The sequence below is a fragment of the Stenella coeruleoalba genome (genome assembly GCF_951394435.1).
Source record: "Stenella coeruleoalba genome assembly, chromosome: 11".
Lineage (NCBI taxonomy): Eukaryota > Metazoa > Chordata > Mammalia > Artiodactyla > Delphinidae > Stenella > Stenella coeruleoalba.
In genome coordinates, this window is record NC_137157.1 from 39126316 (window position 1) to 39147320 (window position 21005).

General features: G+C 38.6%; 1 protein-coding gene across 8 annotated transcripts in view; it reads right to left on the reverse strand.

Annotated features, from left to right (window-relative positions):
- The window catches only part of SYT1 (synaptotagmin 1), a 1170968-nt gene that overhangs the window by 72445 nt on the left and 1077518 nt on the right, over positions 1 to 21005 (reverse strand). For all 8 annotated transcript variants that reach the window (XM_079937830.1, XM_079937831.1, XM_079937829.1 and 5 more), the window contains one exon: positions 13937 to 14054. In XM_079937830.1, coding sequence (XP_079793956.1) covers positions 13937 to 14054 — 118 coding nt within the window. The remainder of the gene's footprint in view (positions 1 to 13936; positions 14055 to 21005) is intronic.

The following is a 21005-nucleotide window of genomic DNA, read 5'->3' on the forward strand; positions in this document are numbered from 1 at the left end:
GTAGGTGAGTCCAGGCAGGTGACTGCCATGCAAATAATGGGGGTGCATTCTTTAAACATACACAGTATGAGGCATATAGGACTGTATTTTCTAGGAACCAGGATATGGTGAGAAAAATAGTCAACCAAGAACTGTCTTCGGCTTAAAAATAACCAACACTTAACATGGTGCTGTCAACTCAGAGTTTCCACCTGACATTACTTCATTTGCTTACGTGACAACCTTGCTGTTATTAATACCCCAACTGTATAAACAAGCAGACAGGATCAGAAAGGTTAAAAGGCTTCAGATCCAGGTTTTCCAATGCTGGCTACTGTTCCTTTCCCACTGCATCCTGCTGTCTCTCAGGAGAGGGTCTGTTTACGGCTGAGTTGCAACTCCACTGGAGGCCAAGGAGGCAAGGACAAATGCTGGTTTTTTCAGATGGGTCTTTATTATTAGGCTTTGCCCTGTAATAACTGTTAAATCCTGCCTAAGGCATGTCTTTTGGCAAGGTCAGGGCACATATAAAGCCTTTCTATAAAGTTAAATTCCTATTGGGAGGCTTTTAAGGTTTTTATATTTTAATGGAGTTATTAAAATGAAAGTTCAGACTTACATAATTCATAAGCATTCACTGCCTCTTTTAAAATCTCTGCCACAAAACTCTTCTTAAAAATTTTTCAGTGAAATTCTTATATAAAACATGAGCACGCCTTCCAGTTAAGATTAAAATAGGTATCTAATTATAGTAAACGGAAGCTTCCCTATAATATAATACAGCTCTTTAGGCTGCTTTCATTTATAATGTTTTCACTGCATGTAAAGAAGATACTATAAAACTCAGGAGTATTTTCTACACCTAGAATTGGCAACTTTCAGTATAAGTAGTTTTCACGTGTTTAAGTAGTTTTGTAAAATCTAGAACTTGAGAAATTGCCTTAAAAATATTGGTTTTGACTTTGCAAAAGTATATATTTTTACTTTGACTATAATGACTGTCACAGATATCTCCAACCTGCTATCAAAACAATGCTGCTGGACTGAGTGAGTTAAAGGATTCAAACGCCTGCTGATGAAAATCTGAAAATCTACACGCTAATGACCTGATTTTTTTTTTTTTTTTGTATTCTTTGCAATCAGTAAAGGTTGTCTTTTATTATTATTTTTTTTTGGTACGCGGGCCTCTCACCGCCGTGGCCTCTCCCGTTGCGGAGCACAGGCTCCGGACACGCAGGCTCAGCGGCCATGGCTCATGGGCCCAGCCGCTCCGTGGCATGTGGGATCCTCCCGGACCAGGGCACGAACCCGTGTCCCCTGCATCGACAGGCGGACTCCCAACCACTGCGCCACCAGGGAAGCCCTCACAGTTATATTTATAAGGGAATTACTAAATATATTATGGTGCACCCAAACAAAGAGATGTCATACAACTAGTAGAAATAATGGCACGTCTATACATACTGTCCTAGAAGGATCTCTATTATATATTGCTAGGTGAAAAAATATTAGCGTAATATGTTTTATGATCTCATTTTTATAAAATGCATATATTATATATGCACATATAATTTATATAAATCAAAAAAATCTTGATGTGAAGTTTCAAATTGTTTCCTTCAGACACTGAATTATCTCTGAATGGAAAGGGATTAGAGGGAGTAGTTTTGGGGCTTAATTTTTTACCCTCCATTTGAAATCAGTGGTGGGGTTATAGGTTATTTTAATTTTATTGAGCTTCTCTATAATTTGAAAACTAAAAATGGAGGGAAATAGTTTAACAGTGCTATGCGTGAAAGCATTTGTTTCCTTAATTAGGATATGAAAGTCCATAATACTATGAACAAAAGGCAGCTGTAACAACTGTAGATAACTGCGACATGTCACAGTTCCATATGTACGCGTATGAGCTCTGCAAGTGTGCTATCAGTAAATGCATTCACCTCTTTTTGGTTCACATGGGACAGTTAATCACGCTGTCATATTATTAGCTGAAATCAGTAGTTTGAAGTCTAGAAGTTAAGTCAGTCACCATGTTGCTTTAGTTTTGAGCAAAAGCAGTTTGAGCTTTCCCAAGGAGATCAAATAATGTGCTTATCTCATATTTTCAAGTTACAAAGTTAATTTCCTAAGTAAACACTTAAAACCTTTTTTTTTTTTTTTTTTTTTTGTAGAAGAAAAAAGTTATAGAAAGCCTCCTAGTTTTCCTGGGAGCCCTGAGAATGATATGTAGCAAAAGTTAGGCCATTAGGAATTGAAAAAGGCAACCAGCTGCTATGTTCTCTTGACTTTTATAAGGAGTTAGTCTATAAAGCAATGAACAAGTAAGATGCTGAGTCATTGCCTTATCTGTTCATGCTGGGCTAAAGATGTGACTAGGGAACCGTTTTTGTCTTTACTTCTTCACTGAAAAATGTCTTTATGACCCTCATTGAGGAATAACTGTAGTAACGTGTGCATTTCTGGGTTACTCTTTTCCTTTATTTCCTGGAGATGATCTGTTTCACTTTTTTTTTTAAACTATTAAGGAAGTGGGGGAATAAAGGAAAAAAGAAATCTGAAAATGACAGCTGAAATCAATTTCAATAACTACATGTTATGTTTCTGATCTTATTTCTTAGCTGCTGTTTCTATTATACTATTACTACTCTATGATGCCAAAAGGATTTCATTAAATGGAAGAAATTAAGTCAGATCAGTTGGAAGGTGAAAGCAAAATAACCAGTTAGATTGGCAGAATCTTAAAATCTGTAACTGGTTGTTTAGGCAGGGAAGCTGAAGTATGTTCCCCTCACATAAGTTCCAGGGCCTCTGAGAAGGCAAACATATGTAGACAACCATCTCTGCTCTCAAGGTAGCTCTTGGTACAAGCAAGTGGCAAGGCTATAAAAAGGAAGGAAAAAGAATGATTAAATTTATAACAAATCAGGAATAAGGGATTAAGGGACCAAATACAAACAATATATCATTTTGAAAGTGGAGGTGACTATAATAAAGTATGTAATTTTTTTTTAAAAAGATTGTTTTTGATGTTTCTATTTCTCTGAGCATTGTTGTGGTGTTTCAGACTCAATAGTATTTCCCCTTTTTGTTACCTAACTGTTCCAGGCTGAATGGGAAACTGGCAGTGTCACAAAAGGAAGTGAAAAATGGCAAAGATATTTGCAATACTTTTTTAACTTCTGAAAGTTTAAGTATAGTTAATTTATAATGTTGACACAAATGTGATATATTTTTAATAGTTTTATTTTAAAACATTATCAAATACATATAATATAGATAATAAAATCTCTTAAAGCCCACCAAATACAGTTTTAAAAACAAGTATTTGGGGGCTTTAATCCTGCCAGTGCAATTACCTATTAAATCTGGCCTTCGCTATTCCTTTCTTACATACTGAATGGAGAGCAGAGGATAGAATGGAAACTCAAGGATGCAAATATAGCCATTCTGGGTTGAACAGCTAGTGAACTTTGCAGCTGTGGGGTCTGTTCCTGATGGTTACTCATGGAAAGGCACATGGGGTCCTACAAGACAACATACAATAAAGGTTTAGAGATGTCCCCTTTCAAGCCTATAACTCAAAACAGACCCATACATTGATCTTAACCCACTCCATCTCCTAGAACAAGTTTTACTACTGAACTGTAAAGTAGCAGAGAAAATCTGATGAAGAATTTGAGCAGAAACGTGCCTTTGGGATGATTCTCAATGGCCCTCCCTTTTATCTATTCTCTTTCAAGCATCAAAGTCACTTCCTAATCTTAGCATTGTGGGATGTGATAAACAGGTTGGTCTTACTCTGGCTCTACCTTTCATGATTTTCAGACTCTAATCATATCTCTGCTCAGCTTTCCTTTTCCAGACTACAAAGTCGCAATCTTCTTAGCCTGTTCTCACACACAGCCTCTTCATCCCTGTTCTAGCCGCCTCTCTGGCAGCTGGGCCTTTAACCCCACTCTCTTTCCTAAGGTCGGACTGTAACCACAGGCTCTCCATACGTGAATGAGCTCCAGTCTGGGACAAAGGCAGGGCCTTTTTTCCCTGTTGTGTTTATAAAATCCTCCACGACAGCACCAAGCCTCTTGTTGTAGTGGCACACTTGATAAATGTCTTCAATGGATGGCTCTGTGTGACTTTTCTTGGCTTATAATAGACCCTATTATTTTATACTCTAACTTTTTTTTTTCCTTTCAATATATTACTTCTAAGCTTGACTACACTGAAGCTCATCTATCACACTTTGGATTACTCAGCCTAGCAAGGTTTGTTTTTTTTTCTTTTTCTTTTGGATTTATTCACTGAGCTTGGAATTTCAGTGGCTGGAAACATGGATGTCACCTTCAGAATTGGAGTTTCAAGGTGACTAGTAAAAATTCAGATTTCTTTGGAACTATTTCCACTTCTCCATATGTGGATCTCATTAACATTGTCCAGATGAGCTCTATTTTCCTGGTAGTTGTCTGTTGCAATTCAAGTTTCTTCAGTCTTATTATTTAAATATGTAATATTGGCCCACAGAGTCCCATAGCGCTTTATAGGGGCAGTAAGCTTTTGTACTATTAAATCATATCTCCCCCCCATCCCAATCATATCATACATACTGTCATCCAGAATCAGCCCTTGATATTGAGTAGTAGGTAAAATTTTTCTTTAGTCTTCCTCTGCCGCCTAATAGGCACTCAAATCCTTTAGACTTGGGCTTTCTTCCATATTCTAGCAACATCCCTGCGTCTCTACCACTGATACAGCTGAAACTACACTGTTTTGTATTTTGTCCTCTTTTGTGCATAAAGAATCAGTCACTAAAATAACATACCAGTCTGTACACTGAAACTGACGTGGTCCTTTCCGACTGGAAATCTATTAGTATTTGATGTCTGATCTTATGAACTCATTGATCCTGTCTTTGCCATCTAAGTAACCAAAACCTAATTGAACAATCAACCAGTGAATTTATATAAGTGGCTTCCATGATCTAATTTTAGTTTGGGCATGAAGGAATTTTGGAATCAGGTAGAATTTTTGGCCATCTCTCAAACTATAACAGGTAGTGAGCCATCTGTCATCCAGATTGAACCTGGTGAGGAAGGATAATGCCTGAGGAGTCGAGTTTTATTCGTGGAGTTGGAAGACTGCTTGGCTTGACATCCTAAATCTGCCAAATACTGATTCTGTGACCTTGGGAAAGTTACTTACCTCTCTATTAAAAATAGTATCTACCTCATAGGGTTGTAAGTGTGGGTTAAATCACTTAGCATATGTAAAGCATTTAGGAGGATGTCTGGCTCACATCGTGCTACGTGAGTGTCTGCTGTTATTTTTACTTGTTTAGCCAAGGACTGGCATAGTGCCTGGCGCTGAGTGGGTATTCAAATGTTTGTTGAATGATTTATATGTGCCTGCCAGCTAAAGGACTTATTTAGGAGTTTTTGTGCTTTTCTGAACTAATGTGTTTCAGCCAATCATTCATTTTTTCTGATATCAAATCTAGCCCACATCCCACATCTCCTCTTCTCATTTCATCCAAACCACTTAGTCCTTCAGGTGTAGCATCTCTCTCTGTTCTGTGGTAATTGTGGCTGGATCTCACATTGCAGGATGATCCAGTTTAAGGATTTGTCATTTCTTTTTCAGATCAACTTGTTCACATCTTAGGGATTCAGACTATTTTATCAATATTGTAATTAAGCCTTTTGAAGTGTCACAGAATTTTGTATTATAACATTCAAGCCTAAAATTAGGATGAAGCCATCTGACATCATGGCCAACTTATTATGCATATTCCTATCTCGTTAGCTCAATAAGATACCAGTTTATTTGCATGTTATTGCTTGACCCTGATATCATGGCCAATTAATTTGCATATCCCTATCTAATTGGCTCAGATAAGTTTTTGCCACTTGATTTGTTGGCCCAACTCCCAGACTAGTGTCTTTTAGTCCAAATCAGTTGAATTTGGAGTGGTTTTCTTTGTCATGCTTTCAACACCAATGGAAGGACAGTCAAGAGTGGTGATCATGAATGTATAAAGGAACTGCCTATTGCTTCTGTTTCTGGTTGGAAAAAACCGAAGAAGAAAAGACAGTAATTTAGATATGTGGGCAAGGTATTTTTCAGGGAAGAGGATACTGAGCTGATTTTAAAAAAAAAAAAAATAGGACTTCTTAAGGAAAGTCCAGTGGACGAAGCAAAAGATGTATTCTATATCACTGATAAAAATTATAACTTGGAGTTGGGCTGACCCGGACCTCAGCTAAAAAATTATGATGTAGAATTTAAGCCTCTAAAACAGAGTTTTCTTTTTCTTTTTTTTAAAAAAGAATTGTGACATAAATTGACAAACATTGTAAGTTTAAGGTGTTCAATGTGTTGATTTCAAACACATATATTGCAATATGATTTCCACCCTAGCTTCCTCTAACTCTATACATTCCCTATAAAGTATAGTTTCCTATTAAGATGCATAAGCGTAACATGGGGGAATGTTTAAAATGCAATTTCCAGGTTCCCACCCATAGGTATTCAGTTATAGTTTGGTCTGAGGTGGTCCGTGAAATCTTAAATTTTAACATGTACCTGGGATGATTCTGACGTAGGTAGAATATCACATCTTGCTGACTAGTGCTTGAAAGAACGATAGGCCTGTGCTCATTCATGGTTTCTATGTGTGGAATCTAGTGATTCCCCAGGGTTGGGTGAGTTGCCCTTTCCTAGATAACTTCCAAAATTTAAATTGGCTCTATTTTCCAAATTCTATTTCTAGGACAGTAGAAATGACAAGACAAACCCGTGACAAATTAAAAAAAAATTACATCTTGAGGAAAGGAAAGCAGTGCGTGTGTGTGGGGGGCGGGCGGGGCCGGCAGGGCTGGGGAAGCATATGGTGAATCATACTGGGTTGGGTGTCAGGGGCTTGTCCACACACTGGCAGTTTGCTGTAAAGCAGTGGTGACTTCTTTACCACCGTGTGCCTCCTTTCTTCCTCTGCCATCATCTCCCTCAAGTAGTTGGTGCCGTTTGTGAAATCCATCGCCCTGTTCTTTGGAACTTAGATGCTTTGGGGGACCTCTCTACTCCTGCTCTTTGCTTTTCACAGTATAAATTCCATAGTGATGAGACAGATCTGGGGACGGCCAGGAAGAAGACTGGAGGTGGGACTTGGTGTGGAAAGTGAAAGGGAGAAAAGATGGTAAGAGAGAACAGTTTCTATTCACAATAGGCAAGACATGGAAAAACCTAAATGTCCACTGACAGATGAATGGATGAAGAAGGTGTGGTGCACATATGGGATGGAATACTACTCAGCCATACAAAAGAGTGAAATAATGCCGTTTGCAGCAACATGGATGGACCTAGAGATTGTCATACTGAGTGAACTAAGACAGAAAGACAAATACCATATGATATCACTTATATGTGGAATCTAAAATATGGTACAAATGGACCTATCTATAGAACAGAAACAGACTCACAGACATAGAGAACAGACTTGTGGTTGCCAAGGGGGAGGGTGGGGGGGGGAGGGACAGAGTGGGAGTTCGGGGTTAGCAGACTATTACATATAGAATGGATAAACAATAAGGTCCTACTGTACAGCACATGGAACTATATTCAATGTCCTGAGATAAACCATATGGAAAAGAATACAAAAAAGAATGTGTATATATATATATATATATGTACAATGGAATCACTTTCCTGTACAGCAGAAATGAACACAACATTGTAAATCAACTATACTTCAATAAATAAATAAAGTAAATCAAAAAAGAGAGAACAATTTCTACCACGCTCTCTCCAACCAGCCCTCAGGATGTCTCTGACCTGATCCTACCTTGTAGTTACCTCTCCAGGTCCTTGACCTTCAGCAGACTGCTGGAATTAGGGGCATATCATTTCAGTCCTTCCTATGTTTTCCCAGCATTCTCTTGCTGCCAATGATTGGCATACTTTTGATGTTCTCTTCACAATATAAGTGAACACAAACCATATCAAGGGGGCAGGGCTGCAGATTTTTACCTTGATTTACTTGCCATGGTTCCTAGCAGTACAAACATTTAGAAAAATTTCAAAAGAATTCTGTCCTAGCTTCAGCGGAAGAGGGAAATGGAACAGTCTTTGAGATGTTCTATGTTGGGGAATTGTAGGGCCTGGACTTCAGTCCCAGCTCTACAATCTACACATTAGGTGGCTTTGAATGTCAATAATGACAAAAGCAATGGCCAGTATCGAATGCCACGTATGTGACAGACGTGGAGCAAGATGATTTACGTACATTGTCTAGTGTCTCTAAGCTTCAATTTTCTGAGAATATCACCTTCAGAAACTACCTTACAGGTCTATCTTGAGGACCACATGAGAAAACCAAGTTAGAAAAGGTTTTCTAAATTAGTAGAGTGTTTTATAACTATGTGCTAATGACTTCTTAACACTTGAAAACAATTTTCAGATTAAAGTTGAAAATTAGAACTTCTCCCTAATACAGAAACTTAAAAGCTTACTATCACTTCCATTTTGTTGGTTCAGAAGTTTTGTCTTTCCTTCTTGGAACAGTTATGTACTCGTTGGAAAACTTTCAGAATTTTTTTTAACTTGTGATATATAAAGCCCAAACTGAATTTAGAGTCTTGACATTCCTCTTTAAAGCTGTACTCAGAAGTCTCAAATTTCTGGGGTGACCAAAAAAAAAAACCTGAGAAGATTAACTGTAACATATCCAGGGACAAGAAATTAGGAGCAGGGTATCTAGTTATTTCTGACTTGTGCCTCTACACGGGTAGAAATTCAAATATAAACATTATACAGCTAAAAAATGCAAGACATATATAGAACCTCACACCTTTAGGAATTCTCAACTTTTCTGATGCTTTCAATTTCTTAGACCTCTTTTCTATAGACTGAATGTTAATGTCCCCTTAAAAATCATACGTTGGAACAGGGTCCTCAATGCGATGGTATTTGGAGGTGGGACCTTTGGGAGGTGATTAGCTCTTGAGGGTCGAGCCCTCATGAAAGAGATTAGTGACCTTATAAAAGAGACCCCAAAGAGCTCCCTTGCTCCTTCTACCACGTGAGGACACAGAGAAAACATCCATCTGTGAACCAGGAAGGAGGTTCTCATCAGACACAGAACCTATTGGCACCTTAATCCTAGATGTCTCAGCCTCCAGAACTGTGAGATATTTCTGTTTATGAGACACCCATGTTATGGTGTTCTGTTATAGCAGCCTGAATGGACTAAGGCACTCTTCATACTCTACCTCAATTTTTACGAAAACATTTATTTGAAGGGAGATTTACTCCAAAAGTGCAGATGTATATTAAGTTGTGGTTACTAGGCCGAAGGCTTGAGTTTTTTCCAAGTACAGGGCACAAAAGCTGCTCATTTCCCACTGCACATACGTGCACCTGACGAACAGCCTTGCAGCCTGCAGGACTCAAGATTTCAATACAAATAGCTAGATTCGGAAACCCTCGCTGGTGCTCAAATACTTGAGCGCTAGAACAGGAAGCAACAAAGCTCAAGTGTCTACTGTAGATATGTGAATGGTCCAATCAAATTTGTCACTGTAAGGTAAGAGTTGGGATTTGCATGGCTTGTTATATTGGGTATATGATAGAGGCAAAATCTTGGGGCCATGCTTTTTGAATTCATACAGTAGAAAAGAAAGAAACTGTGTTGAGTCGTAAGAAATTATTTTTAAAAATGTTCCTCTTTCTTCAATATTTTTTGTTTAATCCCATATATTGTCTTAATTTGATATTGGGACTTAGAATACAGGAGTCTACTGATATCTCTTTGTCTGAATTGACCAGCCAATCCCATCAAGCTTTTTTCCCACTAAATCAAGGAATTGGTTAAACTATCCATTGGTTGCTTTCACATTTTGCATATTTAGCCCAAGATTTGATAAGGTTACTAATAGAAATAATGACAATAATAGTAAGCACTTTAGTGTGCTTTCATTTATTTCTCACAATAACCTTATAAATAAGATTCTCTAATTATTTCCACTTTACAGATAATGCAACCGAGACTTAAAAGCTAGATAACTTGTCCAATGTCAGATTGCTCACAGTGGGAGACTGGGATTTAAACACTGGCGAAAAACCCATTTTGGTTCCAATTTACTAGCCATTTCCAGCAAATGTAGTTTGGCATTCAAATTACCTGGAAGGACCTCATTATATAATTTTGGTCTCCTTGGACATAGGTCAACTTACTTTGAGACAGACCATCCAAGTGCTTAAAGTCATTTTAACGGTAAGTAGGTTAAACAAATTTGAAATGCAAGACTTGTTTTTTCAGGCCATAGCTCCTTTGTAAATAATTGATTATTCATTCAGCAGCTCAGCTCAGTGCTACCAGTCAGTGTGGGAATGGTGGGATATATAAATATAGAGCACAGTCTAGTCAGAGAAGCGTGATGTTTGAAGGGTGTAAACAAACTCCTGGCATTTAAAAAAGGAAAAAATTTGTTCTTTTAGGATGGATCAAAAAAGGCTTCATGGAATCCCTCCACGTATAATGCTGTCTGTCCCAGGCACCCCTATGGCTCACTTCTTCACCTCTTCCAGCTTGGTGCCAAAAGGTTACCTACTCACGGGTCTTTCTCCAACCACCTCATTTAAAGCTTCTCCCCAACATTCCTTATTCTACTTCCCTGCTTTGCTTTCTTCATAGCACTTATCACCTCTTGGTGTACAACGTGCTTTTCTTATTTATTGGCTTCCTGTCTGTTTCCGCACATTACAATGTAATCTGTATGAGGGCAGGGTCCTTTGGCTGTTTTGTCCACTGATGTAAACCTGGTTTCAGGACAATGCCTAACATAAAGTAGGGACACAATACATAGTTGTTCAATGGATGGAGGAAATAAGACTTCAGCTGGGCCTGAAGAATGGATAGGGTTTAGCTAGACCTTCCTTGGTGGATGGAAGAGATTCCAGGTGAAGGAAACAACTTAAGCAAACAGTGGAGGCAGCAAATCCCATCGCCTGTTCTGGGGACCAGTGTGCTGGTCAACTTGGTTCAAATATAGAAATATGGTGGGGTGTAGTCTGGAAGTATCTATATTATGTAGACCTGAGTGATTATGACTTAATTTTACAGGCAGCAGGAAGCCCATATGATTAGGACTCTTTAAGGATATTTCAAGGCTAAATATCCTTAATTTAATATTTAACTGTTCAACCAAATCATTCCAGGTACTTCAAATTTAGGGGTGGAACTGGGTTAGGTGGGTTGTGAAGCTACTATAATTGTAAACCCTGGGAAAATAGCCCACTTTGGTTCCAGTTAACTAGCTATTTTCAGCAAATGTAGTTTGGCATTTGAAAAAAGAATATATTTTTTTCTCTTTTATAGAGTTACGAAGACTGAATTAGATATGACCTCTGGCCTTGCCCCTTCCATGTCACAGTGTTGAGTTAGCCCAATGGGTAGTAGGAGTCATGCCAGGAGCCCTTCCTTCACTGGGATACCTAGCAGTTACCCAACTACACATGGTTATGACTGCAAGCCACATAAATAATGTCCTGCTAGACCCAACTTCCCATAGCTAAACCTCAAAAATGCCTGTAGCATCTCTGATGCTGCTGAACAACAAGAGAGATGGATGATGGAAGAGGCGTGAGAGTGTCAAGAGGCACAAACTGTGATTAACAAATTGTGGGTGAAATATCTATCTGTGACCATGGGGACTCCTTTCTAGGACTTTGGGAGAAGACAGAACAAATAAGGGACCCTGAAGTTACTGGCTTCATGGTAGAGTTGCTTCTGGAACTCTGATGAAGGGTGCTAAGGTGAATGGGGAGGAAGACCAGGAGAGCACTGGATAGAGGTGATGAGGAGGTGGTTGGCATAGGAGTTTGGAAAGAAGTGTGGGAGAGAGGATGCAGAGAACTAGATGATGATAGTTGGCTATCGAACCAAAGGAAGCGGAAAGGTCAAAGGCGTCTGAAGTCAGACTTCAAGATACTAAGTAGAATTCTGGGGGTAAACTGTTCTCGTGCCTAAAAATTTCTCTGCACATTAAATACTCTTTTGTTTTAGGTTTAAATACATTGCATTTATTATCATTACTGATGTTCAAATGATCACATCTTTGGCCAGTGGAAGCCTCTTCAAGGTGACTCTTAAGCCTGTTGACATGACTCCCTTAGTCTTTGATAGTTCCCTTGCTTTCTGGTATGATGAGATGTTCTCGGCTTGTCTTGTATACCTTCTTTTGCCACACCTGGAATCTACCATTTCTCCAATAAGCTCCAGGTTCTTCTAGTGAGAAATTGTATTTTCACACCATTTCTGGTTCTGGGATGGTCATGGCTACTAGGTCAGTCTTTGTTTCTAGGCCTTTTTACAGGACAGAGCCAGGAAAAGGTGGATGTGTATAGATACTTACATAGGTGTATGCATATATTTTGCATCTTAGGCACAGTAAATACTCTACATTTTTGAAAGAAACTGCTTATTGCTTTAAACTTGCTCTGTTAATGCCATTAGGCAATGAAAGCAGCAAGTTTTTAAATGGGGTCTTAGTGACATGAAAGAAGTCGTGCAGATTCCCCAGGCAATATATTTATAAAGAGAAGTAAATTTAGGCACCAGGAGAATTTGGTTGACAAATTAGTGGTTCAGTAGGTGGAACCTTAACTTTAGCATATTTTAGCTGTTACACTTTATAATATAAAATCACCATGCTGCATGAGGGTGACCTTTTGAAGTTTGCAATATTTTTATTAGAGAAAGCACTGAATAACCAGTCATGTTGGATCTAATTCCATAGCCATGAACAATGGCAACTATAGTCTATTTTTGACCCTGTGCCATATCAAGAAAATTCCTCACACTTTAATTAGTTACTAGAAGATCAAGAATATAACTGATTTAATCACACAGAGAAGAAAATAAAAACAATTGTGTTCCGCTGTGGAAATGACAAGTCCTTCATTTGACTTTGCTTTTGAGCAAGTATAATGGACTTGAGGACATGGGGAGGGGGAGGGGGAAGCTGGGACGAAGTGACAGTGTGGCATGGACATATATACACCACCAAATGTAAAACAGATAGCTAGTGGGAAGCAGCCCCATAGCACAGGGAGATCAGCTCAGTGCTTTGTGACCACCTAGAGGGGTGGGATAGGGAGAGTGGGAGGCAGACGCAAGAGGGAGGAGATATGGGGACATATGTATATGTATAACTGATTCACTTTGTTATACAGCAAAAACTAACACACCATTGTAAAGCAATTATACTCCAATAAAGGTGTTAAAAAAAAAAAGAATATACTTTACTCACCTAAAAAAAAAAAAAAAAGAAAAGAATATACTCACTTTTTTTGAAACTAAAATTGGGTTTTACAGAACTTTAAATCCCCAAATTTCCCCATCCCCAACACAAGCTGTAGAGAATAAATGCATTACCATGAGGATTCACCCTCAGATTTTATTGTTCACATATATTTGAAATGCTGCATGTTCACACAAAACAGTATTGCTAAAAACTATCTTAGGCTATATACTTACCCAATATTTGTCTTTTATTATATAAATTAAGTATTAACCTAATGAGTCTCAGATAAAACAGTATTTTTCATATCATAAATGAATTTTGACCAAAAAACAAAACAAAAAAAAGGGAACAAAATTATAATTGGTCATAGGTGTTGCCTTTCAAAAGAGAAGCAGTTTTTCATCTTTCAGAGCTATAGGATTGCCAGTTGATACCTGGGCTGTGAAGTGGGAAAATAGGTCTCATCTTCTCTGCTAATTCTAATAAATTGAGAGTGGCTTCCTGGGTCTCTGTGTTGGGATGAATTCTGAAACTGCTTCCAGGTTCCATGGGAAAGAGAACTGTGACCAATTAAGGAGTGGGGCATCGCGGCACGTGTGCTGTGCATTCGGTATCCACGATGAAACAGCATCAAAAAACACAGTAAACATCAGACTCACCAGACAAGCCACCTACATCCATCTTCTTCAGGTTCTTTGCCTCAAGAATGACAACAGTCAGTTTGCCAGCAGTAGGTACGTAGCGAAGGGAGAAGCAGATATCACCCAATTTCTCTTGCTATGAAAACCAATAAGAAAGTATAAGTAATTTTTCAAATAAAGGTGAATGTGGTTTGTACATAAACACTGTAAACTCCTCAGGGAGGGGGATTATGACAATTAGAAGTTGAAAACTCTTAACGTTCACTGGCATTTACCCAGTGGTCTTTCATTCACTAAGGTATCATCAAGAGTGACTCTAACTCATTTCAGTTTTTAATTAGCTCATCTATACTTTAACATTCATCAAAATATATCCATAATTCAATGGTTCAGGAGATGGGACCAAGACAATTTTTTAGAGACTGCTTTCTGAATAGTACTGCAAAACTCTTGGCAAAAATTAAAAACTTGATTAAATAGCTTTGAAAAGAGCCTAACACTTTTTTGGTAGACTCAACCTACCTACTTTTTTGTCTTTTGACATTTCAAATAGGATTATGTGTAATACTTAGACTTTTGGGGGAAAAATACTTGTTTCCATGTTCCATTTAAATTCTATTTATTGATGAGAAATTGTAAATTCCTAATAGCAGAAAGGCAAAAAGGCAAAAACGTATATAAGTTTTTGCACTTTTAGTTTTACTCATTTCAAGTGAGGTCTAACTTTCTTTTTCCTTATCCTAAAATTTATAAAAATCTAAGCAGTGGGTCACAAAAGTGAAATACACAGTAACACAAAGTTTCTCATATACCCTCACGCTATTTCATTGGTATCATATTTTAGTTTCAAGAACATTCACCAATCCTATATTTGAGCATCTCTGAATAACTGAAGCGTTTAAAATGTTGACGCTATATAGAACTTTCACCTTTTTCAGAAAAGAGGCCTATGGGTTCTCCCACCTTAAGTGTTTTACTCTTTAGGATAACTAAGAACTTTGGTAACTGAACATGAGGAAGATTTTTGCATTCATATTAATGCATGAGAGAGGGGGCAAGGGTGTGCAGTTTGTTGTATTCTCAGATGCTGGAGGTGCTAGACTGCTCACTGACATACGGCATTAAGTATATGTATGGCAAATCAGGGTTTATTTCTTTGCATCTTTTCCCTGCCCATCCCCCCTCCAATAGTAATTCCAAAGAAGGTAATGGTTGTGCCAGACTTTTGCAGATAGATTTCTAACATAGGAGTGAGGTACAGAAGGCCATATCCTCAGGTCTTCTCCTGTTGTACTCCTAATTTGGCTGTTTTTGGCCTTCTCTGTATCTTGACATATGTTAAATTGGCTAAATTAACTGCCCAGATGTAATCCAACAAATTAAGAAAATGCAGTTCCTTTTTTGGGGGGTACTCATTAAATCCATCTTTCAAAAAGGAAAGGGTATCTACCTGTTCTATAATTTATCGATAGGTGAGAAGTAATATATTCAATGTGTGTGTGCGTGTGCGCGCACGTGAGAGAGAGAGGAAGAGAGAAATGGTACTTTCTGCTTATGTAATGCTTTTGAAAATATCACCACATGTGTGTATAGCCATGGTTCTTTCATTTCTTGAGTTCCCATAGCACCTTACCCACATATCTCTTACGTTACTAAGGGGACTTTTTTGGTCTTACTGTGCGTGTCTTAATTTCCCCACATGACTAAAAACTCCTTGAAGACAAGGTCCTTCCCTGAATTATCACTTTCCACATATTTTCAAAAAGTAAATATATGGAAATTGGAGCTAATTCCCTCATTTTGAATTATCTAGGTCATACCTCTCTTCCACTAGTGTAGATAATAGTTACTTGTAATGTGCCTACTCACCCCTAGGAATTAATGTACATATCAGGAGAATCTAGCGGACTAGATTACATTTCATAGTCTCTGAAAATACAGAACGGGCCTCGATAGCACAGAAATTAATACAAAGGATGGACAAATTCATCTGAACCTTAGGAGACAAGACAAAGGTAAATGAACAAAACTCCTGTTCAGAAATGCTCATCAGAAGGGTTCTTTTTGCAGGAGTCTATTTGCCACAGTAACCTTCCTGGGGAACTGCTGGAGAACCAGGTCACTCTAAGCATCCTAATCAGCCGTTCTCTCTTAAATGACACCGTTCTTCGTGGCCCATAATCTAATTCCACACTTTATAGGCATCTCAGGTGTTCTAAACGAAGAGTTGTCATAACTTCTAGTATACTTTTATTCTTCAATCTTAGGATATCTAGGGAATCTTTAAGATTTTACATATTTAGTTTCAGAAGAAAGCAGTTGCAGTTTGAAAAAACCATACCTCAAGTAGAAGAAATATGTCAAGTTACCTCTAATTTTAAAGCTATGGGATGGGGGAAGAATGAGTGACTGGATTTCAAAGTGGATATTTTGGGAGAAAGGGAAATAGAGAAAAGTACTTATTTTAGCACCTTTTACAGATCTCCATTTAATTCATTAACTTAGGAACTTGAACATGTAAGATTTCATTTGCTCATAAAATCATCATAATTGGTATGCCAAATTAAGCATGTATTTTTATGTTAATCAACTGAAGTTGCTTTTCAGTGCTTTAAAATTTTTAAACTCGGTTTACATAAGGTTTACATTAGCATGGAGCTAATGCTCAAAGTCTTTTGACTTGATCCTGAGTTTTCTTTTTCTTTTCTTTTTTTTTTTTTTTTTGCGGTACGCAGGCCTCTCACTGTTGTGGCCTCTCCCGCAGCGGAGCACAGGCTCCGGACGCGCAGGCTCAGCGGCCATGGCTCACAGGCCCAGCCGCTCCGCGGCATGTGGGATCTTCCCAGACCGGGGCACGAACCCGTGTCCCCTGCAACGGCAGGCGGACTCTCAACCACTGCGCCACCAGGGAAGCCCCTGAGTTTTCTTTAGTGTCAGACTGTCATCTGGAATGGTAGAAACTAATATTCCTAACTGACCGCCCACTAGGATATTCTCCTTTCACTTTTAGATTGTCTTACTAAATGGATGTTCATCAGCAAACCCTCCCCTCAACTGTTTGCCTTTTCAACACTCTTACCTGTCAGGGTCGCTAACTCATCTGTTTCCGGTGGCCACCTTACCTTTTGTTTTCCTCTAGTCATTCAGCCTACAAGTCTTGACATTTCTTTTTTTGGGTAATGTATGTTCAACTGTATTTTTTCTTTCACTTTTTTCTACCACCATCATCAGCATGACCTCTACCCTCACCACCTCCACTTCCAATATGACCTGCATCTCTACCATTTGCTGCCATTACTACCATCACCCTACACCATGGCCTCCACCACTACCTCTATCCCCTTCACCTCCATTTCCACTCTGTGAGACTATGCCCTAAATACTTCTGTCATCTCTTTTGAAATGGTCTGAGCAAAGATTTCTTTAAGTCATAGTCTCACCAAAGTCCAATGGAGACCACATACTAATGCCAAGCTAATCTTTCAAAGGTCCAAACCCATCTTCCTGGCTTTCAAGAAGCTCTATTCTTTGCCCTAACTATCCAAATCTTTTTCTTTAACTTCACTACCTACTCAATCTTCAGAATATATTTTGAATTTGACTGTATCTCCCCATTTATAGGGTCATCATTCTAGTCCAAGAAGGGTGACCAACCACCCTCATTTGCTCAAGACTCTACTGGTTTAAGCCTCACAAGTCCTGTATACTGGGAGACTTCGATCCCAGGCAAACCATGACTATTGGTAACCTTAAGTCTAAAGCATCACATAATTCCTGACCTAGACTTCTCTAATAGCCTCCTGATAGCCACTCTGTTTCAACTCTTGCTCCTTTCTAGACTCTTCCTCACATAGAAGGCAGACTGATCTTTTCAAAGTGGAAATCTGGTCATGAGACAATCCTACTCAAAGCCCTTCAATGTATTCCCATTTCACTTAGAATAATCTGAATTCCTTACACTTAAAGGCCTTATAGATGGGGGTCTCACCCCTCCATCTCCTACCATTATACTCCCGATCTTACTTTCTCTCCTCCAAACCCGTTAGGTACACTTTGACCTCAGACCCTTTGCCTATGCTCTTCCTTCTGCCTGCAATATTCTTCCCCCAGATACTATCATGGATTGTTCTATTAGTTTGCTTAGCTTTCTGCTTTACATATCACCGCTTTAGAGACCTTTTATATGGCCATGCTATCTGAAGAGGTTCCATCCACTCCTAAACACTCACACTACCTACCCCCATGCCCTGCTTTTTTTTTCATCCTAGCACATATTGCTCGAAGTTCTATTTTGTTGAGGTTTTCCCCACCAGAGTATGAGATCCACAAGAGATGGCTGGCACAGAGCAGAGCTGTATGATTCCTATTGATGGAATAAATGCAGATTCCCTACTATCAATTATAGTCAATGTCCTCAGTATCCACAGGTTGGGTTCTTCATGGAAGCAAACTGATTTGCAAATGGGAGATTGGGATGTGTCCTTTGAATCAACACCTGTGGGAGAATGCAGAAAGCAGGATGGCTCAGGTGGAGAAGTTGGGCTATGATGCAGTCACACCAAAGGCCTCAGTCGATCCTATGGGAAGTTCTGGAGCTAAAATAGCTCTTCAGAGATGTTCTAAATTCTGAAGAGATGACTTTTATGCTCCTGAATCCACCGGTCTTTGGATGTGGCCTTTCCCCACATCTTGGACCAGGGCCTCCTCAGCTGTGAGGGAGATTCTAAGAAGGAGCAACTCAGTTGTTACGAGTGTCAGCCATCAACACTCTTGGCCAGTGGAATAAATGCCTTCATCATGAAGATGGTGCAAGACTGTGTGTGTGTGTAGGGGTCACCACAGCAATGACTACGTCTCTGAGCTATCTTCCTTCCCATCACCAGATTTTTGCTTAGTCAGGAAATTCATCTACAGTGTCTGTCTGTAGTCCCTTATTATGCCTAATTAAATTACCCCTAACCATTAAGCCCTAGTCCAAGTTCCATATCTTTAAGTATCTCCATAGTGCACAAGGATTTCTACTAGTAATTAATTGCTTTATAGCCAGTAGTATGGTGCCTAGAGATATTTTCCCCTATTCATATTTGCGAGTTCCCCTCACCCTAATCTCCAGAATAAGAGGGATTGTACTTGATACTACCTAATAAGGCACATGATAGGGGCTTAGAAATAACTGTTGGTTGATTGCATTGAAAAGAGAGCCTCACCAGTCTTGTTTTGTAAACAGTATGGACACTAGTACTCGATATATCAACAGTGTTTCTAGTTAATCAACAAGTCAACTAATGAATATATTCAGAGGTCTTTCTTTGTTCCTAGTTCTGTAGACATGGCTCAGTTAGTCCTTTCATGAAACTGGAAACGAAAACATTCTTGGAAGTGCAGTTTTTATACGATAATTTCAAGACCCTATGGGGTTGCAGCCGACAGATGAGTGCTTTTGCTGGTATGATTAGCTCATGAAGGGACCTTACTACTATTAGAAATCTCAGCTTTATGTATAATTTATTTTAGTCAATTGCCTTGATCACTAGGTGGAAACTGCCAGTTAGTGTTAGAAAGTTCCAACTGTGAGATTCAGAGAAATTAACCTGCTCTTTTAGAATATGGAGCTGACAATCAGAAAGCACCTTTGTTCTGAGCAGCTTGATAATTCTGATATTTTTTTAAAAGCATCCACTGAATAGAGTAGACATGAATTAATGATTTAATATAGACAACTACAGTAATACCTTTCCTTTTTGAAAAGCATTATAGATACTAGAACAGAGGTCATCTCCATTGGGTAAATAAAAAGCTTGATTAAAATGAATATATGCTGTTTTTTATAGCACCGTCCATCATTTTATGTGTAAAGAGAGGTGTTCACTTTAATGATCTTTGCAAATGGGGCTAAGTTCACACACTTGTTGGAAATGCTATACTTTTGAATGAGTTTTAAAAAGGTACCTGAATTGACTTAATGCTGTGACATTTTAAAAGGACATATTCTATTTATGTTAATCTTAAGATTTTTCTATGTGTTAAACTGGAGATATTCTCTCTGAATAGAAGGTTTTTTTCTGAGGTTGGGCATCTATTTAGAGGTGACAGACAAATGGCAGTCCAATCTCTCAAAATGAAAATCTAGACTATTTGCGTGTTCTCCATTTGTAAAAATACAAAGATATTATTCATTTATAGGAAAGGTCAATGTCAGGTTTTTAATTTTAATAACAGATAGGGTGGCTTTAAACATATCCTTTGTGTGGTAGTATCTTTCAAATTCTTTTTATTCCCATAACTACTCTCCTACCCCTGAAGTATCTGCAAATCGGTATTTACATCTAATGGTCCAGATGGTCACAGTGTGAAATGTTGCTGTGGTTGTACCCAGGCTAAAAAGACTGAATCTGGCCTAGCGTGCAAATGGACAGTAAATGGTTCAGGTGAATGAGACTATGTTATTTCTTTTAATACTTATTTTTGTGAGGTTACCATGTAATTGATTAACTTCATATGCATTCAACTATTCATTTCTTACTAAGCAATGATTAAGTTCCATCATAAACTCTTCCAGGGTCTAGTCTAGGCTCCATAGATACCTAGAGGAATAAGATGACTTTGAACAAGTTCAGAATGTAGTAGAAAGACAAATTTAAACAGAATAACAATATCGTGTGTTAACTGCACTGAACAGGTGGCACAAATACTCTGGGGGCAAAGAGGAGAAGGTTGAAACTTGCCAGGGTCTAGTGATAGAATTAAGGAAGGAAGACTTTATTTGGAGATTTATACCCCCAATAATCAAGGATAAATTTTTCCAGCCACCCCAAATATACATCCTTTGTAAAACAAATGTGCTTGCCATGCAAATGTAGCTTTAGGACAAGTCTTCCAGCTTTCCCCTTTCAGCTAGAGCTAGTATATATGGGGGGTTGGTGACATGTAAGTGTGCTTGAAGAGAAAATACCTGAGCTGAGATGGGAAGATTCCACAGGAAGAGTCAATGTGAACCCCTTGAAGGACAGGGCAAGAATGTTCCAGGCACAGGGATGCACGGGCAAAGTCTCTAAGCACTTAAACAAGTTACTCTTCTATAGGTATA